Raw genomic sequence first — 27,986 nt, 5'->3', positions numbered from 1 at the left:
CAATTTGCAGTCATATCTGATAGAAAGAATATCTTGAGTGAGGCTGGAGAGATGGCTAAGTGGGTAAAGCTCTTGCTATTGAAGCATGAGGGCTTGAATTCAGATCCCTAGCACTCGTGTGACAAGCCCAGGGTGGCAGTGCCTGCCTGTAAGGCCAGTGCTGGAGTTAGGGGAGACAGGCTGTATTGGCTAGTGTTATGTCACCCTGATGCAAGCTAGAGTCATTTTAGAAGAGGGAACCTCAAATCAGAAAATTCCCGTGTCATATCTGCCTTTGAGTAAGCCTGGGGTGCATTTCCTTGATTGACGTGGGAGCATCCAACAAACTGTGGGTGGCAGCAGACTGATGGCCCTGAGTGACATCAGAAAGCAGACTGGGCGAGCCATGAGGAACAAACAGGACAGTAGGTTGTGTTGTTGCAGTCAGAGCAGCTCCTGCCTTCAGTACTGAGTTCCCTCAGGGATACATTACAAGCTACAGATACATGGAATAGCTTCATGGTGCTTTCTGGACATCTAGTCTATTAAATGTCTGAGCTCCAGCTTCTGTGAGAGACCTTGTCTCAAAAACTAAGGTGTGTGTGTGTGTGTGTGTGTGTGTGTGTGTGTGTGTGTGTGTGTGTCTCCAGGCTACCCATCAATAAGAAAGGCAGATACCTCTACATTTGCACATTCGTGTGAACACCACACAAATTTAGCTTAGTTTTATAGGATTCACAAGGTAAATACAACACCCACCCCCACATGTAAACATACATGTGTATATCACATGTGTGTGCCACACACAGATACACTTAGCTTTATAGGGTTCACAAAATTAACATGACACTCCTAAGGCATAATGAAATAAATACATGCATATATATTTGTTTGAGGTGATGAAGGATGCAGTTAGTAGAAAGAATCTATTTGACCACTGCCATGCTTGCTTCTTAAGTGAAGGCTGCAGATATGACTGAAAATGTTTCCTAAATTGATGAGGTTTAGATCTCTGTGAGTCCCACACAAGCCTGAGTATTTAAGTTTGGTCCCAGAAGTCATAGGAGAAAGAGAGAATAGAGTCCTGATATTTGTCTACTGGCCTCCATTCATGTGCCCAGGTATTCTCTGTCTTTGTCTGTCTCTATCATACATTTATGACAAGCTAAATTAAATAAAAACGTAAACAAAGGATGAAATGGGTCAGGTCACCAGAAAGCCCTCCTCTCTACGTCTCCTGTACTGCATCAGACAGATTCATGCTCTTTCATCTTTTCATCTTTCCCTTCTTGTCACGTCTACATCAGTCTTAAAAAGATATACAAAAGGTTGTTGTCAAAGGCCCAGTGGTTAGGAGTGTGTGCTGCTCTTTTAGAGGACCGAGATTCTATTCTTAGCACGCAAATCCAACAGCTCACACGTACCTGTAACCACTCCAGGAAATCTGATGCTGTCTTCCAACTCCAATGGGCATAATGACACACACACACACACACACACACACACACACACACACACACACACACACACACCCCTAAACACACCCCCCCCATGTACAGCAAGGAAGAAGGTTGGAGGCTGAGATAACATTCTGCTCTTTTTCAAGGCCTATGCCCTCATGAGGAACACTGGAATCGTTCCTAGTTGCCAAAGGAAGTGAGAATAACAACAGAACACTACTTACTTTCTCATCTCATCAGAGTTTAAGATGACTGACCTTTGTTTCAAATGTTTCTTACTCATCAAGAAATGGCATGCTAAGAGAAATGCTAATTTATTTAATTGCTGGTCATAGATATCTGTTTTGACAGTTAAGTTCTTTCCAGGTAAAAGCTGACAATTACTGTATTGCTTGTGAGGCAAGTGAAATTAGTTCTATTTAAAAATCACCTATAGTAGTCAATGTTGATTCTTACCAGAGTGAATAACACTGAGAATAACTTCTTTGTGAGCGTGGCTTTGGGATTTGAATCTGTAGCCTCATGTATGCTAATAAAGTGCCACGTTAGTGAGCTATATTCTCCAGCCCCAAAATAACTTCTTATATTGTAAATGGGAAATAGCTTGGGTAACTACTTTCATTAAGGCTAACTGCCTCTTGCCTTTGTCAGCTTTAATGTTCATAGTCAGACAAACCTAGCTCCATGCTCCACCTCAGCCTAGGGTAGGTCTTCAACTTCAGAACCCTTCTGGACAGTGGGCATCTCACCCCTTCTACAACTGATGTGTATATGCCCCGAAGGCATATATGGAAAGTTTGAGTGCTTTATTTCAGATCATCTTCTAAAAACAAACAAATAAATGAGAAGGGATATAAAGACCACACCCCCAGCACTTAGATGTTCAGTTCCTTCCCTCTTGAATAGTCAAAAACATTGAACAGAAGAAAAGATTCATTGATGTTCTATGGACAAAAGGTTTTTTCATGACTTCAACTTAAAGTAAATATGATGTGTAAACTAATCACAGGAGAATAGGACTCAGAATAGATTTACTATTTTTTGCAAATATTGAAAATATGTAGGTCTGATAATCTGAGGCTAATCTTTGGACTCCACATGGTGGAACAAGTGTAAACTGTCCTCTGACTCCACTCAGGCACCATGGCACACGCATGTCTCCTCCAAAATAAGTAATGCTGAAGGGTCAGCCTGACAGTTCTGTGGCCATTACCCATGCACAACCTGAGCCACGAACACAAATGAAAGTTGGATAATGTTGCTTTTAAGTTCTGCCAGATCTAGCCCCTGCCTGAGTACCGTGTGTTAGCTCTCCAATATTAGGAAGCCAAACTTCACTGCATGTTTGAAAGAGATTAAATGAACCTGTAGGGTAAATCACAATATAGGATATATCACTATTATAACAAATATTTTTCACGTTAAATAATAAAATATGTTGCAAGAAAGTATTTTCTGGCCTCACCTCCATTTCTCTAAAAATAGTGAGATCCAGAAGGCCTCCCTCATATGTTCCATTTGGGTGCTGGGATGGGGGATGTGTGTACAGATTTCCCTTTCACATCTGTGACTCCTGCAAAATATCTGGCAGTACATTCAGTTCTGTGTCTTAACACTCACAGGGCCAATTCTAAAATCATGTTATAAATGCTCATGGCTATCATCACCTAACTAATCTAAGACCATTGTAGGTAAATGGCTAATTCTAGGTGCTGGTTTGCTTAGAAAGACATACAGTTTGTTATGAAATTTAAATCTGAATTTCATTGTAAGTGATACCTGTGTTGCTTTAAAAACATCTTTAAAGGCTTTGGGACAGTCCCAGATACAGCCTCAGCTCTGTGAGCATACCCAGGGCAGGACTGAACACTTTTACATCAGGACAGCCCCCACTGCCTACGAGAACAAGGAACAGGAAAATGAGATCAGCCACACAGGCTGTGTGTGCTAGTTGAGTGAGAGGTTTGTTTCTTCTTCTCTACATCTAGTACATATTCTGAGTATGGCAGCCAAGACAGATAGATGCATGGATATCTAAGGGAAGCCATGATCCAGAGGACATTCGAGAATAATATTTATAGAAAAATCAAGTCACTGGAGTACTTCCCACATTTATTATACTATAAAGGAGCGTGTGAAATTATAACCATCTTTCTCCGTAATGCTGAGAAATCTGAAGCTACAAGCAATAAGTAACCCAGTGTCACATGCTTGAGTCAAGATCCAAGATGGCATTAGAGTGTAGACCTTTTATTACATATCTAGTGTTCTTTTTCACTAACCTCTACTGCTCTTTTTTATTTTTTTGGAATTTACATTAATTCTTGCTGTCATTTTATACTTTTTATTTTTATGCTACCTGTGTTTTTTCTTTTGGGGTGCTTCTACTTCTCCTCACTTTATTCCCAGCATCAAGAGGAAGTATCCAAGGAAGCACAAGGCGATACATACACTGCTCATGAAAGCAAAGGGCAGTAGAAAGGAAACAAGGCAGAGAGAGGGAGAACAAAGGGGAACAGAGGCTAGGAGAACAATAACCAGACATAATGATAGTTGGTTTACAAAAGAAGCAGAGCTCACTGGATACTGCCCCCCCCCCCAAAAAAAAAGTAAGGGTAAAATTACATAGTTCTTTAGTAAAAGTTTTAGTTTTTTATCTTGGTTCAAAAATCTGAAGTGACCTACATTGGTAGTGGTTAGGTGCTGAGGACCACAAACTCCAGGCAATGTGCATGGTACATGAAGTTATGTACCCCGGCCTGAATAATTTTATCATTACATTATCTGAGAGGGAACATGCTTAGAGAAGCTTAACATTTCAGAGTCATTTTATATCATGTGGCAGGGACCAGATGCTATGAAAATTAATATATGAGTTAACTAATATACTATATTTACTAACATGCTTATTGTATGTTAATATATAATGTACCACTGTAATTTCAGTTTTTGAAGGTAGTTAAAAAAACCAAAGCCCATACCTTTCATCACTGTTTTGATATGCAATGTGTGAAGTTAGAGCTGAACCTACAACAGAGGTTAAAAATCCCATCTTTATTGCCAGTACAAAGAAACATTTAGACATCAAGACATACTTAAACAGATCAGAAGCTGGCAAATTACGTCCTGTGGACTAAATATTCACTTCTACCATTTTTGTAGATGAACATCTACTGGCCCACAACAGTGCCATCTATTTATGTGTTATTTCTGTGTCTGCTTTAGATGGCTGTTGGGAATAGAGAAACTGGCATGGCCTGCCAAGTCTAAACACTGCGTTTGTCCATGTTATACATGAAAAAAAAAAAATCAAGACAGGGTAGTCCAGCCACTTCATCTGTCTACCTCATTAACTTTAAACTACTTCTGTGAGATGGTGAGGGTAATAGCTGAGGACTCATTTACCCTAACATATGAATTACTAAATCATTTATACTGTTCATGAATGGGAAGAAAACTTCGTAAAAATTTCCTTAAACGGCTGAACTGGCTGCATCTCTTTACAAACAGGCTGCCACACTCACAAAAAGAACACCAGTCCTTCTATTTTCACAAATAACTCATTAAGCATTTTTCAAAGGCCTAAGCTCTCTTTGTGAACAATGATAACGATTCACAGAGCAGGCTATTTAAGAAAACTGGCAAAACTGTCCTATTTTAATCTCTAAACAAGTCTCTCTCTCTCTCTCTCTCTCTCTCTCTCTCTCTCTCTCTCGGTAGATAGAAAGAAAAATACATACATTCTAATTTATCCTAAGTAAATGACTGACATAAAAAGTTAATTTTTGCCTCTAGGCAGTTTACCCAGAAAAGCCACAGTAATATGAATGATTGTTAACTAGAAATAGTTAGTTAATTTATTCTCTATCACCCAAATGATGATTCTTAGTTGTGTTTGAAACAATAATGACTTTCTCCATCTGATTTAAAATATCAAAAAGAATAAAAATCCTTGGTAGCTAGGGTCTGGCTCTGCATGAATGCACCATCCAAAGATGACTAGTTTAATAGGAAGTGGCTTATATTTTGGAGTCTTTGGTTTGTTTTTGCAGTATGGAGTGGAATAGCATCCAGGGAGCATTAATGGGGACATTCTCAATCACATCACATGACTGCACAAGTGGCTTTATGTAAACAGCCCTAGTGGCTTCATGAGTAATAAAACCTGTTTCCGTCAGAAGCCCTTTGTCATGCGTAAGAGACCTGTACACTAACAGGCAGGCCTGGCTCCTATTAACGAGCTACAGCTGGAACATTGTTATAAAAAGAATTAATGAAAACACAAATGCTAACTTCTCAACTTCTCCCACGTCAAGGCTGTACTAAGACAGCCCCTTCCAAAGGCTCTGAGTGAATGATCTAGCTGGATCTGGTTCCCTGAAGTTGTTTACTGAACAGTATGTGCAAGGAATGTGCCAAGCACTAGTGGTCGGGCGGAGTTTCACATGGTCTGCTAATGCGAATGCCTCCCCACCCCCCACCCCACCCCCGGAAGATCTTGGATTTATTTCTGCAGCAAACAGGAGACAGAACAATTTCAAAGACAAAGGGAGAAGATCCTCAGTAGTCTGTTCTCCTTCCCCACTCCTTCCCCAATCCCTCTTTCTCTCACCTCTCTTCTCATTTCTCCCTTTTGAGAAAGAGTCTCGGGTATCCAGGGCTGGCCTCAAACTTGCTGTAGAGCAGAGGATGATCTTCAACAACTGCTCTTTCAGGCTCTGCCTTCTGAGTGCTGGGATTATAGACATGTACCTCAATGCTCATTTTTCCATATACGTGTATGTTTGTGTATACACAAACACATATAATATGCATGTATATAGAGGTAAGCAGTTACCCTCTCTTCTCATTCTACAGGACTTGCCTTGTTCTTTAAGATGGAGTCTATAACTGGGATATGGGCTTTGATGAGCAGGCTAGACTGGCTGACTAAGGAACCCCCAGGGCTCTTTTTGTCTTCATCTCCCCCACCAGTGTTGTTAATACAATGGCACCTCATGATGCCAGTTTTATGTGCGTGCTGGGAAATGATCTCAGGTTTTCATGCTTGTGCACTTTACTAACTGAGCTCGCTCCCTCGCTCCCAGATTCTCTGATTTAAAAACAAGCAAACAAACAAAGCGTATGGGTGTTTTGCCTGAATGTCTGATCATCTCTGCGTGTGCATGGTGCCCATATAGGCCAGATGAGGGCATCAGCTACCATGGAACTGGACCATTGTGAGAAGCCAAGTTAATGGAAATGGAATCCAGGTTCCTTGGAAGAGCAGCAGATGCCCTTACCCTCTGTGTCGTCTCTGTAGCACGGTTGGTTTTTTATACAGACCACAGGCAGCACAGGTTGGTCTCAAAATTCTGACCACCCTGCTTCAGTTGCCAGAGTACCGGGATTACATACATGTGCCATAACATGGGAAAGTCATTTCTTAAGCTTACTTACACAATCATTAAGTCTGAGTTATGGCAATGCCTTAGCAAATATTTTAAATTCTTTGTATGCTTTTTAGAGCTTTGAAATAGACACTGGATGTGTAGCCCAGGCTGGCCTGGACTTTTTGATGTTCCCAAGAACCAGGATCGAGAAGTACGCCATCATAGCGGACTCTAAATTCTTTTTTTTTTTTTTTAACTTGAGTATTTCTTTTGTACATTTCGAGTGTTATTCCCTTTCCCGTTTTCCGGGCAAACGTCCCCTTCCCTCCCCCCCCCCTTCCTTATGGGTGTTCCCCTCCCCACCCTCCCCCCATTGCCGCCCTCCCCCCCGACAGTCTAGTTCACTGGGGGGGTTCAGTCTTAGCAGGACCCAGGGCTTCCCCTTCCACTGGTGCTCTTACTAGGATATTCATTGCCTAGGTTCATTCATAGGTCAGAGTCCAGGGTCAGTCCCTGTATAGTCTTTAGGTAGTGGCTTAGTCCCTGGAAGCTCTGGTTGCTTGGCATTGTTGTACATATGGGGTCTCAAGCCCCTTCAAGCTCTTCCAGTTCTTTCTCTGATTCCTTCAACGGGGGTCCCGTTATCAGTTCAGTGGTTTGCTGCTGGCATTCGCCTCTGTATTTGCTGTATTCTGGCTGTGTCTCTCAGGTTCGATCTACATCCGGCTCCTGTCGGTCTGCACTTCTTTGCTTCATCCATCTTGTCTAATTGCTCTATATGTATGGGCCACATGTGGGGCAGGCTCTGAATGGGTGTTCCTTCAGTCTCTGTTTTAATCTTTGCCTCTCTCTTCCCTGCCAAGGGTATTCTTGTTCCCCTTTTAAAGAAGGAGTGAAGCCTTCACATTTTGATCATCCGTCTTGAGTTTCATTTGTTCTAGGCAACTAGGGTAATTCAAGCATTTGGGCTAATAGCCACTTATCAGTGAGTGCATACCATGTATGTCTTTCTGTGATTGGGTTAGCTCCTCAGGATGATATTTTCCAGTTCAACCATTTGCCCTCTGAATTTCATAAAGTCGTTGTTTTTGATAGCTGAGTAATATTCCATTGTGTAGATGTACCACATTTTCTGTATCCATTCCTCTGTTGAAGGGCATCTGGGTTCTTTCCAGCTTCTGGCTATTATAAATAAGGCTGCGATGAACATAGTGGAGCACGTGTCTTTTTTATATGTTGGGGCATCTTTTGGGTATATGCCCAAGAGAGGTATAGCTGGATCCTCAGGCAGTTCAATGTCCAATTTTCTGAGAAACCTCCAGACTGATTTCCAGAATGGTTGTACCAGTCTGCAACCCCCACCAACAATGGAGGTGTTCCTCTTTCTCCGCATCCTCGCCAGCATTTGCTGTCACCTGAGTTTTGATCTTAGCCATTCTCACTGGTGTGAGGTGAAATCTCAGGGTTGTTTTTGATTTACATTTCCTGATGACTAAAGATGTTGAACATTTCTTTAGGTGTTTCTCAGCCATTCGGCATTCCTCAGCTGTGAATTCTTTGTTTAGCTCTGAACCCCATTTTTAATAGGGTTATTTGTCTCCTGCAGTCTAACTTTTTGAGTTCTTTGTATATTTTGGATATAAGGCCTCTATCTGTTGTAGGATTGGTAAAGATCTTTTCCCAATCTGTTGGTTGCCGTTTTGGCGGACTCTAAATTCTTAAGGAAGACAATTTCTTGTTGACTTATCTTCTAAGAGGAGCATTCTGATAAGCAGATAGTCGCTATCTTTACATGTCCAGATATGTAATACTAGTCCAGGTTTTTAATACTGAATGGGGCTGTGAGATTTTCTACCAGTTTTTCATGTCACCCGTGGACTGTTCTATGCTACGAGGATGCCCTGCCATGATATGGTCCACAATGTTTGTTGATAGAAAAAAACATGTCTTCATAACTTTTTTCTATTTCATCTTGTACTAAATACAAATATTGAACAAGGTCAAGATTAAAATAGAGGGTATATACTTATTTCATATCATAGAGATTAATCTAATCTTAACATTTTAATAGGTTTGAAATATCAAATTAAAATTTAGGGAGGTGCACTGGCATTTGGGGATAGCTGGTGTTATTCAGTGAGCTGTACACGTTTTTTCCTCTGCACCCACTGAGGGACTCATGCTCAATGCCTGAGCCATTGATACCGTGCAGATGCTAACTTGTGAGTCATCTTTCCACCCAGGACTCTAACCCTAACTTCTATCCTCTGGTTCGGCCTTCCACCAGGGGGTCCTGTTTTCCCATTTACACCCATCTTTGCACATACCTAGGGAATTAAGAGGCCATAGTACTGATGGAGAGACGAGATTAGTGGTTAGAAGTAAGTAGCCTTTGCCTTATTCTGGCTTATTCCTTTTTTTTTTTTTTCTTTTTTCTTTTTTTCGGAGCTGGGGACCGAACCCAGGGCCTTGCGCTTGCTAGGCAAGCGCTCTACCACTGAGCTAAATACCCAACCCTCTGGCTTATTCCTTAACTAGTCCTCTGAAGGCCTATGTGGTCATTTCAATAAAATGGCTCTTATTAGCCCATAGGGAAGAGACCTACTAGGAAGTGTGGCCTTGTTGGAGAAAGTATGTCTCAATTCACTTCCTTCCTGCTGCCTGCAGATCCAGATGTAGAACTCTCAGCTCCTTCTCTAGCATCATATCTTCCTGCATGGTACCATGCTTCTTGCCATGATGATAATGGACTGAACCTCTGAATTACAAGCCAGCCCCAATTAAATGTTTTCCTTTATAAGAGTTGCCATGGTCATGGTATATCTTCATAGCAATAAAACCCTAAGACAGTCCTTCTCTTTCACAGCAGCTAAGTAAATTTCCCATTGGAAGTGGTAAATTTCTAACCTTAAATCAAAATTGTTTTACATACTCTCCTCAAGGCTGTCTTCCCAATATTAGTTTTCAAGTTACTTATAGTCTTTGTACACAGTTGTTCACAGCAGCTTTATTCATAATAACCAGAAACTGGAGCAAACTAGATGCCCCTCAACTGGAGTAAAGAAAATGTGGTACACCTACACAGTGGAATACTACTCAGCTATTTAAAACCAAGGACATCATAAAATTTGCAGGCAAACTGATAGAATGAGAAAATATCATCCTGCATGAAGTAACGTAGACCCAAAAGGACATGCATGGTGTGTACTCACTTATAAGTTGATATTAGCTATAAAGTACAGGATACCCACACTACATGAGCTGAGAGCCTCCACCCCGCAGATGACAGAAACAAATGCAGAGACCCACAGCTAAACATTACATGGAGCTTGTGAAATCTTGTGGAAGATTTGGGGGAAGGAATAAGGAATCTGGAGGGGATAAGGATTCCATAAGATGACCAACAGAGTCCACTTACCTGCCCTTGGGGTCTACCAGAGACTGAACCATTAATCAAAGAGCTAAGCTAGACCTAGGCCCCTACCTGCCCTCTGCACTGTATGTAGCAGATGTGCAGCATGGGCTTCATGCAGGTTCCTGCAATAACTGGGGTGGGAGCTTACCCTGACTATGGATCCTGTTCCCCTAACTGGCCTGCTTTGTCTAGCCTCAGTGGAAGAGGACATGCCTAGTCCTGCAGTGATGTGGGGACCCCGGTGGGTTGGTATCCATGTGGTACCTTCCTCTTCTCAGAGGTGAAAGAGAGGCTAAATCGAGGGAGGGGCCACGTGAAGTGGGAATTGAGAGGAGAAGGGGGCTATAAACAGGATGTAAAGTGACAAACAGAATGTAAAGTGACTAAATAAATAATGGAAAAAGAAAAAAAAGATTCCATGAAGCATGGAATTCTGGCAAAAACTTACGGAGTAGGCAGGCAATAGAGCTAAGAGTTTGGTGAGAACAGCTAAGTTCTCACCAAATGGCTAATCATTTAGCAAGTGTTCAATTTCATTAGCTACCAGGAAACCGCCAACTAAAGTTTGTTTTAAGATTCCATCTAACCCTGGTCAGAATTGCTATCATCAAGAAAACAAATCTGGATTTTTCCACTTTCCCTAGCTTGCTGCCATCTACAAACACGCATGCGGAGCTCAGACCTGTGGCCATAGCTCTCTTCACTTTGTGAATCCTCTTTGCCTGGCCTAGCTCTAGACCTGTGCTTTAGGAGTCATGTTTCTGTGTTTCAGTTAAACCAGCTTTACCTGGCCTAGCTTATTTGCCCTAGTGTAATCTAATAATGAAGGCTAGATTATCACATCACACACACACACACACACACACACACACACACACACACACACACACACACAAACTAAACATATTAGTGGTCTGAACAACTTTTTCCCCATCAAACCCACTAGTATTATGGAAGTATTCTGTAATGACAACGCTAGATAAACCTTAGGGCACAAAGTTTAAAAAGAACAATAATAAACTTTATCAAAGAATTCAATCAATTTAAGAAGATACAAACTCTTCACCAAACTCTAAGAGGATAACAATAAATGCTTGAGTGGTGGTCAAGAAATTACAAATATACAGCTGAATATAATAATGAAGATAACTGAGGACTGGGAAACTGAATTTACTAAAGAGGCACACATACTGAAGGGAACACAAAGCTAAAATGAAGATGGAATTGAAAATATCAAAATCCCAGTTAGAAAACTCAGGGTAAAGCTCTACACAGATAATGAATCAGGCAGAAGATAGACTACCAGGACTCTAGATATACTAGAGAATGTAGACAAAATAAGCAAAGAAAATTAAAAATTAAAAAGCACAGGATAGGAACATACAAGAAATGTTGGACACCATCCAAGTCCAAATATTGAAATTATAGGCAGAGATATAGAATCTCAGGTCAAAAGCAGAAACCAGATCTTTAACAAGGTTATAGAGGAAAACTTCCCCAAACTAAGGAAAGACACACCCACACAGATACAAGAAGCACACAGAAACCCATTAAAGAAACATTTTAAGACATATCACAATTACCCAGAAGAAAAAAAATATTGAAAGCTGCAAGAGAAAAAACACAAATTACGTAAAAAGGAAAGGTCATCAGAATAGCACATAGTTTCTCAACTAAAATGCTGAAAGTGTGAAGTACCCGGAGTTACAAGTTCTAGAAGACTGTGATTACTGCTGACTTAAGAACACTGTACCCAGCAAAACTATATGCTATAGATGAAAGAGAGAACTTTCTATAATCCCAATAGCCTTAAAAAACAACAAAGGACAGAAAACTGCTATGAAGAGTACTGACAACAACACTCTGGACTGAAGAGAGGGTAATAAGCACAGCCAAGACGATGTAGAAAGAAAACAAATGAGGTCATAATGTTTAAAACAGCCACAGCAAACAACACAAACCAGCAAAACTATCAAAATGACCACAAAGCAATACACCTTCCAAAAAAGACTATAAATACTAATAGCCTCAGTTCTTCAATAAAAAAGAACAAACTAGCTGAATGAATTAAGAAACAAAAATCCATCTGTCTGTTGCCTTAGCTTTAAAGATAGGCACCCTCTAAACAAACAACAATGTCCTGACAAGACGTTTTGGCCCTCTTCTCAAAACCAAGGCCAAATTACTCAAAAGTTCAATTTCCCACATAGTCCAACCAAGTATTACACGGGAAGGGCATTCTTTTGCTGCCCTAGGACAGTGTTAAACAGTATACAAGATGTTCTACCCTGCTACTTGGGGACTTTATATTCCATTCCACTCTTCATTTTGTCCATCAGCAAGTAAGAACTTCATCCATCCAAAGGAAATGTTATTTAGCCTCAGAGTCTACAACAGCACACATACTACCAAAAATGTACACAGATACCATATCCACCCCAACTGAGTAACTAAGTGTTATTTTTCAAAGTTTGTATCTGGTCTTCCTGTAACGTTCCACAAATATATTCTTCTTTTTCATGACCTGTCAAAATTCTAAAGTATAGATAATGCCAAACATAATCATCGGCATATCAGACTTGAGTTTTCTTCTCTTCACTCAACAAGTGCAACAGGTACCAGTGAAGGACACACAGGATGGCTTTTAAGACACGCCGTGATTACTCTAGGGAATAGCTGCAGTCAGTGCCACCTTTGTGTGTTAGAAGTATACACTCAGTATCTGGCAGGCGATGCTTTATCAGGATGTTCCTAGCTACGACCTTATTTGTATGTCTTTGTTTAAAGCAAATACAAAAAATACAAAATATAATCTATATCCAATCTAGTTCTGTCTTTGATAATTTATCTACAATTTCCAGAGTGAAGAACAGAGAGTTTATAAATCCAATGAATTATCCATTTACTCTAGGCCTCAGTTGGATTTCTAAACATTATTTTCAAACAGAATACTACTCACTTGAAGATCAACGACAAACAACACAGATGCATTCTCACTGGAATTAGAAGGTACCACCAGGAAGGAGTAGGACTGTTGAGCTCACACTGTTTGATGAATGGAATACATATTTTCTCTCTCTTTTTTATTACTCATTTTATTCCTTTACATTTCAAATGATATCCCCTTCCCGGTTACCTCTTCAAAACCTCCTCATCCCAGACTCCCTCTCTCCCTCCCTTTAGCTTCTGAGTGCTCCTCTACCCATCTGCCCATTCCCACCTCACCCTTCTAGCATCCCCGTACGCTGGGGCATCAAGCCTCCCTCCCTCCCACTGATGTCAGATGAGGCCATCCTCTGCTACATATGTATCTGCAGTCCTCCCCTCCCACTGATGTCAGATGAGGCCATCCTCTGCTACATATGTATCTGCAGTCCTCCCCTCCCACTGATGTCAGATGAGGCCATCCTCTGCTACATATGTATCTGCAGTCCTGGCTCCCTCCATGTATGCTCTTTGGTTGGTGATTAAGTCCCTGGGATCTCTGGGTGGTTCAGGGAGTTGATACTGTTCTTATTGGGTTGCAATCTCTTTTAGCTCCTTCAGTCCTTCCCCAAGCTCTTCCATTGGGGTCCCCTGGCTCAGTCTGATGCTTGGCTGTGAGTATCTGCATCTGTATGGGTCAGGAGCTGGAAGAATCTCTCAGAGAACAGCCATATCAGCATGTCAGCAAGTGCTTCTTGGCATCTGCAATGGTGTGGAGGTTTGGTGTATGCGGATGGGATGGATCCCTAGGTGAGGTGGTTTCCAGATGGCCTTTCCTTCAGTCTCTGTTCCACTTTTTGTCCCTGTCTTTCCTCTGAACAAAACAATCCTGAGAGTCTGTCTACCTTACACCAGTCAGAATGGGTAAGATCAAAAACTCAGGCGACAGCAGATGCTGGTGAGGATGTGGAGAAAGAGAAACACTCTTCCATTGCTGTTGGGACTGCAAGCTGGTAAAGCCACTTTGGAAATCAGTCTGTCGGTTCCTGAGAAAACTGGATATAGTTCTAGCTGAAGACCCACCTATACCGCTCCTGGACATATATCCAAAATATGCTCCAACATATAAGAAGGACACATGCTCCACAATATTCATAGCAGCCTTATTTATAATAGCCAGAAGCTGGAATCAACCCACATATCCCTTAACAGAAAAGTGGATACAATAATTGTGGTACATTTACACAATGGAGTACTACTCAATTATTAAAAACAATGACTTCATGAAATTCGCAGGCAAATGGATGGAACTAGAAAATACCATCCTGAGTGAGGTAACCCAACCACAAAAGAACACACATGGTATGCACTCAGTGATAAGTGGATATTAGCCCAAAAGCTCGGAAAAACCACAATATAACTCATAAACCATATGCAGCTTAAGAAGAAGGAAGACCAAAGTGTAGATGCTTCAATCCTATATAGAAGGAGGAACAAAGTAATCATAGAAGGTATAGGGAGGTAGGGACCTGTGAGGGAGAAAGGAGGGGAAGAGAAAAAAGGGGGACAGGAACTGCTATTGGAAGGGACAGGAGAGAAGTGCAGATGGTTAGGAAATTGAATAGAAACATGTAGCAGTAGGGGATGGAGAACTGGGGGTAGCCACTAGAAAGTCCCAGACTCCAGGGAAGTGAGTGGCTTCCAGGAGCCAACTGAAATGACTTTAGCCGAAATATGCAACAAAGGGGAGAGAGAACTTGTAGAGACCACCTCCAGGGCACAGCCCCTAGTTAGGGATGGGGCTACCCATACATCTCCAAATTTTTAGCACACATACTTTCAATTTGTATTTTGTTGTTTTGAGAGCATAACCCTCAGTCAATGAGGTTTACAGCCATTTGAAAAAACAAAACAAAACAAGACAGATAAACCAGGAAGTGCCTAAATCTGAAGACAGCCCTTCCATGGCTCCTTTAAGCAAAGTACTTGGGATCACAGTTAGGCCTTTGCTGATAGAACCACCTACCACCGCAGCCCTTGGCCACAGGAGACTACTTAAAATAGTTGGGTTGGTAAGTGGCGTAGTAGGCAAAGTTATTGTCAAGTCTGAGCTCAATCCCCAGGATAAATGTGAAGGTGACAGAGAACTGATTTCCACACATTGTCCTCTGACTTCCATATACATGCAGTAGCACACACACACAGGCCCATATTTACACACATAAACGAATCATGTAATAAAAATTTAAATTCTCACTTCTTAGTTACACTAGTCACACTTCTAGTATACAATGATTAATGAACTAGATCGATAGGGAATTTTATTAGCATCACTAGTATACACTGTTTCAAACAGCAGTCTTAGAGTCATAGACTGTCAAGTTGCCAATTAGTTTTTAAAAAATTGATACTGTAATGGTTATTTTAAGTATAGCAATACATGTCATTGCTTTTCCATAACCCTACAAATACTTCTTAAATTTGTATTACTTTCTAGAACATAAGCCAGGGAAAGCAAAAGTAAATGCAACAATTTCAGGTAGTGCAGATCCTGACAGTAGTGTGGTAGATATACCATGTATATATGGATCAGCCCATGAACATTTTTAGTAAGGCTTCTTATATATAAACGATACAAAAATCCTTTGTTATACATACTGTATATCATGATGGCCCTTCTTAGTTGTCAACCTGACTACATCTGGAATTAACTAAAACCCAAGCACCTGGGTATACCTATGAGGGATTTGTCTTTTTTTTTTTTTTTAAGATTTATTTATTTATTATGTATAAGTACACTGTCGCTGTCTTCAGACACACCAGAAGAGGGCATCAGATCTCATTACAGAGGGTTGTGAGCCACCATGTGGTTGCTGGGAATTGAACTCAGGACCTCTGGAAGAGCAGTCGCTGCTCTTTACCGCTAAGCCATTTCTCTAGTCCCTAATCTGGATCTTCTGAGATAGAATGATATACATTTAATCTGGGCCACACCTTCTGCCGCCAGCTTATATAAAGAACGTGGAAGAAGGAAGGTTTGCTCTCTGCCTGCTTGTCCTCATGCTTGCTGGCAAGTTCATTTCTTAGTGACATTACAGCCTACTTCAGCATTCTAGTATGTACTGAAGACCAGATGAGTCATCCGGCCCCATGGACTACTGGATTCTTGGACTTTCCATTGGTAGGCAGACAGCCATTGTTTGACTAGCTAGACCACAAAAATCCCATATTGATTCAGTCAGCTCTGTTCCTCTAGAGAACTTTAACTAAACATGTTCTAAATCTGAATGTAAGAAAAAGATATACAAAACAGCCTCCTTATACAGTAAATGCCACCTAGAAATTCTTCTGAGCAGAGCTTCCTTTCTTGGGGGTTCTGCTGTGCTTCCCTTTTCCCATGCTTAGGTTTCCTACTCACCATGCTCCAGGTGATTCTGCATGCTCCCCTGTGAGCCTGTGTTGGCTCCTGGCACCATCTCTGCTGAGAAGAGAGTAAACTCTCTGCACTACTACTCGCACCCTGACCCCAGACCATGGGCCAGCTCTTTGGCTTTCCACAATGTCCAGAAGAGAATCCCTCAGGGGAGCACCAACTATAAGATGTTGCTCTGCCTTGTCATGTCCATGGGTCCAGTCTGTGCCAGTGGTGGCCAGGGTATCATATCCAGTCTGTCCAAGACATGCAAAAGGAAGAGTTTCAGTTTCCCTCCTAGTACCATGCTGGCCAAAAAAGCGACATCATTAGGTAACTGCCAAAGCACTAGCAGTGCACTACAGAGACAGACACTCATGTTATACTGGCATCCACCTGCGGAAGAGTGGAAGTGGGTAAAGACAGCACAGCAGAATTTGTCCTACTACCAATGTCCTGCTATTAATTACCTCATAGGGATAGCTTCCCCTTTTGGTTTGTCCAAAAAGAATGAATACAGTTGGACTAGAAAGATGGCTCAGTGGTTAAGAACACTAACTGCTCTTCCAGAGGTCCTAAGTTCAAAGCCCAGCAACCACATGGTGGCTCACAACCATCTGTAATGAGATCAGATACCCTCTTCTGGTGTATCTGAAGACCACTACAGTGTATTTATGTATAATAAATAAATCTTTTTAAAAAGAATGAATACAGTTTAATTAAAATCAGTCATTTTATTAGGTGCTTAAATGTGTAACCTGCTAATTTATATACTTTACATATTCATGTATTCTCCCCCAAACTATATAATAACACCAATAATTACAAACCAATGATACTTCTGTTTCATTTTATTATCTTCAAGACTCTTCTTTATATAATAATAGCTATCCTTACAATGACTGTATTTATTCTCATAGATAAAACTGAGGCACAGAGAAATTGCCTAATGTGGCCCAGCATAAAGCTGCTGCGGCAGCATGTGACACAATGCAAATGGCTACAAACCCTGTGTTATTTTACTTTGGTGTCAGTGATATCTGCGTGCAGGCACCTTTGGAGGACAGAAGAGCTCACCAGATTCCTGGCAGCTGATGTTATTAGACACCAGGTTATCTGTGTAGGTGCTAGAAACTGAACTTGGGTCCTTTGGAATAGCAGTAAGAACAGCTTTAATGCTGAGTCCTCTCTCCAGTACCCTCAAAACCTGTATTTTTCACCACTATGCTACATGGTAACTGTTATCTAACAGAACATATGTCAGTACTATCATATAGCATATATTACTTAAAAGTATACTTTTACAAATTTCATTTTGTAATTTTAAATTTAAAACCCTCATCCACATGGGTGTGCTTGTACATATTACATGGCATGTATGCAAAGGTCACAGGGCAGCTTTGGTGCCCTCCTCAAACTATCCTTTCCAGATACTTCTTTTGATAGTCAGAGAAAGATGGTTACTTATATGGGTCAAAGCAGGTGAAGGTTTACTTACTTTATTTTCCCTATTTCTAGCTTTTCATCTTAGTGGTCTGTGCCGTGATGATTCTAGTAATCCAGAGATTTTGAGGCCAGTGTACTGTAACCAGGCTCCCAAAGCTGAGAGTCTTCATGGACATATGGACCCTGCCCACTACTGGTGAATTATAGTGAAATTCCAAATTCATTTTGGATTAGCTCAGAGCCCCCCCACTCAAATTATACTAAATCAATTTCTATCTTATAACCTTAAACATAATTATAAAGCTCTACTTAAAGAATATAGATATAATGTTTCCTAAAGAAATCAGAAAGTTTAATAAAGGTTTAAAACTCTTAATTTCAAAAGGAACATAGAGAAATACTTTCTGAGTCCTGACTATAATAACCATGGGACTGAAAGTACTTTCTTGCATTAATAGATGGAGCTAAAGATTAAGAATACATGATGGAGGGATGGAAAACTGTAATGACACCATGACTAAATGCTAGTGAGCTTTCATTATCTACTGGCATAATGATAATAACAATATGCACTAACATATATAGTTGAGGACAGAGGATAAATATTCATTTTTTTCACAGGTCCTGTCAGATACAGATACAAGTACTACTACAAGTATAAAAATCATAAGCCACTGAGGATTTACCTGGCTGCTGGATGAACTGTTTGTTATGCCCTTGATTCTAAACCTCTGGGCCAAAGTTATATTTCTCCTTGGAAGAGATGTGTCCTGACTGTACAGGTCTTCATGCACTGTTTCTTTTGCAATAGCTTTCTGACAAAAATAAGTATTTAGAATAATAGAGAAACTTCCATTTGGGATAAGAAGTTTTTGCCTGAAAAAGAAAAAGAAATTTATCAGTTTATTTATAACTTGGGTTCTTATATTTTTTGTTAAACAAAAAATATTTTAGTTAAATTAAGACAATGCACTAAATTACAGCATTCTTAACAACAGACCAGGGCATGGCATGACAGCTGCCCAGGATCTTGAAAGAGAGCTCCATTTATAACAATTGATAGCTAAGGACCTTGCCAGCCAGCAGAATCTATAGCCCAAAACAAGTAAGTATGACTCAATGACAGAACTTTACTTTCCCAGTGAAGATCTTGAAAGTCCTACATTAGTAATGGAAGGTCATTTAAATCCCTAGGCGCCCTGCCTATCTGGGAGACCCATGACCTCTCAGAAGAAATACAGATACAAAGAATGAGCAAAGACGATGAGTATCAAAGAAGCACTTAAACACTGAACTGGGTATTATTTAAAAAATAAAATCTTTATATATTTAAGCAACTTTAATTGTTCAAAGAATTTTACATTAAAAGATATAAGAACTTGGACCCTTGATATCAAAATTATTGGTGTGAAACAGACAAACAAGCTGAAAACATATCAAACAAAACTCAGTCCTCTAATGTGATAAAACACTTCAATGCACATTCTTTAAAACAAGATGTGCTGTTAATAAGAAAAATGGAAAACCTCAGGTTCTGGAAGGAAGAATTTGATACATATGCCACTTTAGTCTCTCATTAAACCACACCGATGGATGGAGAAAAGGCAGAATACTACTTAGGGAGAACAGAAGGAGAGAGAGGGAGGGAGATGGACAAACACATGCACACAAACACACAAACAGCACCTGAGGAATGATACAGTAGTAAGTGCAGTAAGCACTTTTAACCACGAATTTCTGGACTCTTACACAGTTCAGGAGTACCTATCTAGGGAATGGTGCTATTCAAAGTGGCCCAGAATTTTCCGTATCCATCGAATACAGTTCCCCAAAGACACACCCATAGGCCAATGTGATGTAGATGATCCTTCCCAGATGATTCTAAGTCATGTCAAATTGACAAATCATGCTATCTATCACTACTCACAATAAGAACCAACATTTTCTATAAAGGAACAAAGCAAGGACCACCTTAGCAACACAGAAAAATCCTAAGACAATTAACTCTTTATTTTCACTTGTATTGAAAAACTCATTGATATACATAAAGGAAACTCTTTTAACTTTATAAAATGACAACTAAAGTAAATGCTAAGAAGGAACTCAAGAACTTGTCTCTTTCTACATTTTCATTAAATATTATGCTAAAAGTCCTAGTCCAAAACAGAGGTACAGTAAGGAAAGAGCAAGCAAACACACCATAAGAGAAGTAGACCAATATGACTTTCCCCACATGCACGCTTTGACATAGATCTCATGTCGTGCAAGCTGGCTTCAAACTCTGTATATGGTTGAGGATGATCTCGAACTTGTGATCTTCACTTCTTCAATCTTGTTATTCAACATCATGGCCAAAGATAGAAATACATACAAATACCCATGGTTATTCTGGCTAAGGGTTTGTCTGTCTTCTTGATTTTCTCAAAGACCCAGCTCCTGGTTTTGTTGATTCTTTGTATAGTTCTTTTTGTTTCTACTTGGTTGATTTCAGCCCTGAGTTTGATTATTTCCTGCCATCTCCTCCTCTTGTGTGAATTTGCTTCTTCTTGTTCTAGAGCTTTCAGGTGTGCTGTCAAGCTGCTAGTGTATGCTCTCTCCAGTTTCTTTTTGGAGGCTCTCAGAGCTATGATTTTTCCTCTTAGCACTGCTTTCATTGTGTCCCATTAGTTTAAATATGTACTGCCTTCATTTTCATTAAATTCTAAAAAGTCTTTAATTTCTTTCTTTATTTCCTCCGTTACCAAGTTATCACTGAGCAGAACATTGTTCAGCTTCCATATGTATATGAATTTTCTATTGTTTTTGTTGTTATTGAAAACCAGCCTTAGACCGTGGTGGTCTGACAGAATACATGGGATTAATTCAATGTTCTTGTATCTGTTGAGGTTTGTTTTGTGTCTGAGTATATGATTGATTTTTGATAAGGTACCATGAGATGCTGAAAAGAAGATTTAGGGTGAAATGTTCTGTGAATATCAGTTAAATTCTTTTGGTTCATAACTTCTGTTAGTTTAACTGTGTCTCTGTTTAGTCTCTGTTTCCATGATCTGTCCATTGGTGAGAGTGGGGTGTTGAAGTCTCCTATTATTGGTGAGGATCAACGTATGCTTTGAGCTTTAATAACGTTTCTTTTACAATCGTGGGTGGGTGCCCTTGCATTTGTGGCATAGATGTTCAGAATTGAGAGTTCATCTTGGTGGGTTTTTCCTTTGATGTGAATATTGTGTCCCTCCCCATCTTTTTTGATACCTTTTGGTTGAAAGTCTATTTTATTGGATATTAAAATGGCTAGTCCAACTTCTTTCTTGGGACTATTTGCTTGGATTTTTTTTTCCAGCCTTTTACTTGTAGGTAGTGTCTATCATTGTCCCTGAGGTGTGTGTCCTGTATACAACAAAATGCTAGATCCCATCTATGAATTTGATATATTAGCTTCTGTCTCTTTATTGGGGAATTGAGTCCATTGATGATGAGAGATATTAGGGACCAATGATTGTTGCTTCCAGTTATTTTTGTTGTTAGAGGTGGAATTATGTTTGTGTGCTTCTCTTCTTTTCGGTTTATTGTGATAACATTAATTTCTTGCTCATTCTTGAGTGAAATTTCCCTCCTTGTGTTGGACTTCTCCTTTTATCCTCTGTAGGGCGGCATTAGGGGAAAGACATTGTTTAAATATTGAGAGTTTTGCAGGGTATAATAGCCTGGGCTGGCTTTTTTGTTCTCTTAGGGTCTATATGACATCTGACCAAGACCTTATAGTTTTTAGAGTCACCCTTGAGAAGTCTGGTGTATTTCTGAAAAGTCTGACTTCATATATTACTTGACCTTTTGCCTTGCAACTTAATGACTTGATTTAGAACTCCCAACCGACATGGTTTTTAAGAGAAAATGGAATTTTAAGAGGAAAGAGAATGTAAACATTTTCTTGGATTATTATATTTCTTTGAGCATAAAATTTGTGCTAATAATAATGTACCAAAGTTGGGTAATGGTGGTGAACCCTATTAATTTCTTAGGAGAGATTCCTAAGAGAGTCTCTTACCAATGGACAGACCATGGAAACAGAAACTAAACAGAGACACAGTGAAACTAATAAAACTTATGAACCAAATGGATTTAACAGATCTCTACAGAACATTTCACCTTGAAACAAAAGAATATACCTTCTTCTGAGCACCTCATGGTACCTTTTCAAAAATCAATCATATAATCAAACACAAAACAAACCTAAACAGATTCAAGAACATTGAATTAATTCCACTGAAGGCACAGAGAGTGTTTCCAAATTATCAAAATCAGAAATGAAAAGGGAAATATAACAATAGAAACCAAGGAAATTCAAAAAATTATCAGATCCTACAAAACTGGAAAATACAAAGGAAATGGAGAATTCTCTAGACAGATATCAGGTACCAAAGTTAAATCACGATCAGATAACCAACAGTCCCATAAAGCCTAAGGAAGTAGAAGCAGTCATTACAAGTCTCCCAACCAAAAAGGCCCAGGATTAAATATTAAAAGCAGTAAGAGAAAAAGATCAAGTAACATTTAAAGACAAACCTATTAGAATTACACCAGACTTCTCAACAGAGACTATGAAAGCCAGAAGATCCTGGACAGATGTCATACAGACCCTAAGAGAACACAAATGCCACTCCAGGTTACTGTATCCAGCAAAACTCTCAATTAACATAGATGGTGAAACCAAGATATTCCATGACAAAATCAAAATTACACAATATCTTACTACAAATCCAGCACTACAAAGGATAATAAATGGTAAAGCCCAACATAAGGGGGCAAGCTATACCCTAGAAGAAGCAAGAAACTAATCATCTTGGCAACAAAACAAAGAAAAGAAAAGCACACAAACATGATCTCACATCCAAATATGAATATAACAGGAAGCAATAATCACTATTCCTTAACACCTCTCAACATTAATGGACTCAATTCCCCAATAAAAAGACACAGATTAACAAACTGGATACGCAATGAGGACCCTGCATTCTGCTGCCTACATGAAACACACCTCAGAGACAAAGACAGACACTACCTCAGAGTGAAAGGCTGGAAAACAACTTTCCAAGCAAATGGTCTGAAGAAGCAAGCTGGAGTAGCCATTCTAATATCAAATAAAATCGATTTTCAACTAAAAGTCATCAAAAAAGATAAGGAAGGACACTTCATATTCATCAAAGGAAAAATCCACCAAGATGAACTCTCAATCCTAAATATCCATGCTCCAAATACAAGGGCACCTACATATATAAAAGAAACCTTACGAAAGCTTAAAGCAAACATTGTACCTCACACAATAATAGTAGGAGATTTCAACACCCCACTCTCATTAATGGACACATTATGGAAACAGAAATTAAACAGAGACATAGAAAAACTAAGAGAAGTCATGAACCAAATGGACTTAACACTTCTTTATAGAACATTTTACCCTAAAACAAAAGGATATACCTTCTTCTCAGCTCCTCATGGTACTTTCTCCAAAATTGACCATATAATTGGTCAAAAAACGGGCCTCAACAGATACAGAAAGATAGAAATAATGCCATGCATCCTATCAGACCACCACGGCCTAAAGCTGGTCTTCAATAACAATAATGAAAGAACACCCACATATATGTGGAGGTCGAACAATGCTCTACTCAAGGATAACCTGGTCAAGGAAGAAATAAAGAAAGAAATTAAAGACTTCTTAGAATTTAATGAAAATGAAAAGGACAACATACCCAAACTTATGGGACACAATGAAAGCTGTGCTAAGAGGAAAACTCATAGCTCTGAGTGCCTGCAGAAAGAAACAGGAAAGAGCATATGTCAGCAGCTTGACAGCACACCTAAAAGCTCTAGAACAAAAAGAAGCAAATACACCCAGGAGGGTAGAAGGCAGGAAATAATCATACTCAGAGCTGAAATCAACCAAGTAGAAACAAAAAGGACCATACAAAGAATCAGCAGAACCAAAAGCTGATTCTTTCAGAAAATCAACAAGATAGATAAACTCTTAGCCAAACTAACGAGAGGACACAGAGAATGTATACAAATTAACAAAATCAGAAAAGGGAGACATAACAAAAGAATCAGAGGAAATTTTAAAAAAATCATCAGATCCTACTACAAAAGCCTATATTCAACAAAACTTGAAAATCTGGAGGAAATGGACAATTTCCTAGACAGATATCAGGTACCAAAGTTAAATCAGGAACAGATAAACCATTTAAACAACCCCATAACTCCTAAAGAAATAGAATCAGTCATTAAAAGTCTCCCAATCAAAAAGAACCCAGGTCCAGTTGGGTTCACTGTAGAATTCTATCAGACCTTCATAGAAGACCTCACACCAATACTATCCAAACTATTCCACAAAATTGAAACAGATGGAGCACTACCGAATTCCTTCTATGAAGCCACAATTACTCTTATACCTAAACCACACAAAGACCCAACAAAGAAAGAGAATTTCAGACCAATTTCCCTTATGAATATCAACACAAAAATACTCAATAAAATTCTGGCAAACGGGGTTGGGATTTAGCTCAGTGGTAGAGCGCTTGCCTAGGAAGCGCCAAGGCCCTGGGTTCGATCCCCAACTCCAAAAAAAAAGAACCAAAAAAAAAAAATCTGGCAAACCGATCAAGAGCACATCAAAACAATCATCCACCATGATCAAGTAGGCTTCATCCCAGGCATGCAGGGGATGGTTTAATATACGGAAAACCATCAACGTGATCCATTATATAAACAAACTGAAAGAACAAAACCACATGATCATTTCCTTAGACACTGAGAAAGCATTTGACAAAACTCAACACCCCTTCATGATAAAAGTCCTAGAAAGAACAGGAATGCAAGGCCCATACCTTAACATAATAAAAGCCATATACAGCAAACCAGTAGCTAACATTAAACTAAATGGAGAGAAACTTGAAGTAATCCCACTAAAATCAGGGACTAGACAAGGCTGCCCACTCTCTCCCTACTTATTCAATATAATTCTCGAAGTCTTAGTCACAGCAATCAGACAACAAAAGGAGATCAAAGGGATACAGATTGGTAAGGAAGAAGTTAAAATATAACTATTTGCAGATGAAATGAACGTATAGTTAAGTGATTCCAAAAGTTCCACCAGAGAACTACTAAACCTGATTAAACACCTTCAGCAAAGTGGCTGCATATAAAATTAACTCCAATAAATCAGTAGCCTTCCTCTACACAAAAGAGAAACAAGCCATGAAAGAAATTAGGGAAACGACACCCTTCATAATAGTCCCAAATAATATAAAATACCTCGGTGTGACTTTAACCAAGCAAGTGAAAGATCTGTATGATAAGAACTTCAAGCCTCTGAAGAAAGAAATTGAAGAAGATCTCAGAAGATGGAAAGATCTCCCATGCTCATAGAATGGCAGGATTAATGTAGTAAAAATGGCCATTTACTAAAAGCGATTGACAGATTCAATGCAATCCCCACCAAAATTCCAATCCAATTCTTCATAGAGTTAGACAGACCAATTTGCAAATTCATCTGGAATAAAAATAAACCCAGGATAGCTAAAACTATCCTCAACAATAAAAGAACTTCTGGGGAATCACTATCCCTGAACTCAAGCAGTATTACAGAGCAATAGTGATAAAAACTGTATGGTATTGGTAAAAGAGACAGACAGACAGACCAGTGGAATCGAATTGAAGACCCAGAAATGAACCCACACACCCATGGTCACTTGATTTTTGACAAAGGAGCCAGAATCATCCAATGGAAAAAAGATAGCAATTTCAGCAAATGGTACTGGTTCCACTGGAGGTCAGCATGTAGAACAATGCAGATCGATCCATGCTTATTACCCTGTACAAAGCTTAAGTCCAAGTGGAACAAGAACCTCCACATCAAACCAGATGCACTCAAACTAATAGAAGAAAAAGTGGGGAAGCATCTCGAACACATGGGCACTGGAAAAAATTTCCTGAATAAAACACCAATGGCTTATGCTCTAAGATCAAGAATCAGGAAATGGGATCTCATAAAACTGCAAAGCTTATGTAAGGCAAAGGACACTGTCATGAGGACAAAATGGAAATCAACAAATTGGGAAAAGGTCTTTACCAATCTTATATCCGATAGAGGGGTAATATCCAATATATACAAAGATCTCAAGAAGTTAGACTCCAGAGAATCAAATAACCCTATTAAAAAATGGGGTAGAGAGCTAAACAAAGAATTCTCAGCTGAGGAATATTGAATGGTTGAGAAGTACCTAAAGAAATGTTCAACATCCTTAGTCATCACAGAAATATAAATCAAACAACCCTGTGATACCCACCTCACACCAGTAAGAATGGCTAAGATCAAAAACTCAGGTGACAACAGATGCTGGCGAGGATGTGGAGAAAGAAGAACACTCCTCCATTGTTGGTGGGATTGTGAGCTGGTACAACCGCTCTGGAAACCAGTCTGGAGGTTCCTCAGAAAATTGGACATAGTACTACCTGAGGACCCAGCTATACCACTGCTGAGCATATACCCAAAAGGTGCCCCAACATACAACAAAGACACATGCTCCACTATGTTCATAGCAGCCTCATTTATTAGCCAGAACCTGGAAAGAACCCAGATTCCCTTCAACAGAAGACTGGATACAGAAAATGCAGTACATCTACACAATGGAGTACTATGGGTATGGAGACAAAGTTTGGAGCAGAGACTGAAGGAATGGCCATTCAGAGCGAGCCCACCTGGGTATACAGCCCATATATCTAGCCACCAAAACTAGATAATATTGATGAAGCCAAGAAGTGCATGGCCACAGCAAACTGATAAAGCTGTTTCCTGAGAGGTTCATCCAGAGCATTTCAAATACTAAAGTGTGGATGGTTCAGTCCTTCTTAGAAGGGGAAAGAAAAATATTCATAGGAGGAGATATGGAGACAAAGTTTGGAGCAGAGACTGAAGAAATGGCTGTTGAGATCCTGCCCCACCTCCAGATCCAGCCCATATACATATATAGAGCATGGCGAATGCTTGCAGCCAATCTTTGGACTGAGAATGGGGTCCCCAATGGAGGAGTTAGATAAAGGGTTAAAGGAGCTGAAAGGGCTTACAATCCCATAAGAACAACAATACTAACCAACCAGAGTTCCCAGGGACTAAACCACGATCCAAAGATGTGGACTGATGCATGACTTCAGCTGCATATGTAACAGAGGATGGCCTTGTTGAGCAACAGAGGGAGGAGAAGCCCTTGGTCCTGCCAAGGCTGGACAACCTTCAACCTTCCCCTCCCCCTGCCACACACACACACACACACACACAGACACAGACACACACACACACACACACACACACACACACACACACTGTAGGGGAATGTCAGGGCTGGAAGACAGGAAGGGTTCGGTGGTTGGGTAGGGGAAGGGGACATTTGAAATGTAAATAAAAAAATGTACAATAAAAAATACAGGCTTATGGCTCTCCCCTCCCCCCACTCCCCCTCATTTCTCCATCCCTAAAAGAAATACAGGCTTATATATGGATTCTATTCCACTAGCCAATGTTGGTTTTTATGGCAGCACTATGTTATTTTTGTTACAGTAGCATAGTAATTTGAAATTTGAAATAATGATACTTCCAGCATTTTTTTAATTGTTCAAGATTATTTTGGCAATCCTAGTTTTTTTTTGTGGATGTTGCCTTTGGATCTTTTCAACTGGAATATCTTCAGAACCTCGCTAATTAGGAATGAACCCTGAAGGGGGCTCTCAAGGGGGAGAACAAAGGGAAAGAGGTTTAATGGGAAAGGAAGGGTTAAATTTGAAAGATAAGTACAGGGAAGAGTAGAAAATAGGGAGAGAGATACCTAAGACTAAAGAACTTCTGGAAAAAATATAAAAAACTACCATTGCAGAAAAGTCCTACAATATAATGCATACATGTATAATTTTTTTTTTTGTATTTTTTTTTT

At 39.8% G+C, this 27,986-nt stretch overlaps 1 protein-coding gene across 1 annotated transcript in view; it reads right to left on the bottom strand.

Annotated features, from left to right (window-relative positions):
- The window catches only part of Spidr (scaffold protein involved in DNA repair), a 221,964-nt gene that overhangs the window by 66,301 nt on the left and 127,677 nt on the right, over window positions 1–27,986 (bottom strand). The window contains exons 9-10 of the mRNA XM_032899807.1: window positions 18,696–18,885; window positions 16,570–16,820 (exon numbers count right to left, since the gene is read on the bottom strand). Coding sequence (XP_032755698.1) covers window positions 16,570–16,820; window positions 18,696–18,885 — 441 coding nt within the window. The remainder of the gene's footprint in view (window positions 1–16,569; window positions 16,821–18,695; window positions 18,886–27,986) is intronic.

The sequence above is a fragment of the Rattus rattus genome, chromosome 4 (genome assembly GCF_011064425.1).
Source record: "Rattus rattus isolate New Zealand chromosome 4, Rrattus_CSIRO_v1, whole genome shotgun sequence".
NCBI classification, from domain to species: Eukaryota; Metazoa; Chordata; class Mammalia; order Rodentia; family Muridae; genus Rattus; species Rattus rattus.
This window is presented reverse-complemented; position numbering and strand designations above follow the sequence as displayed.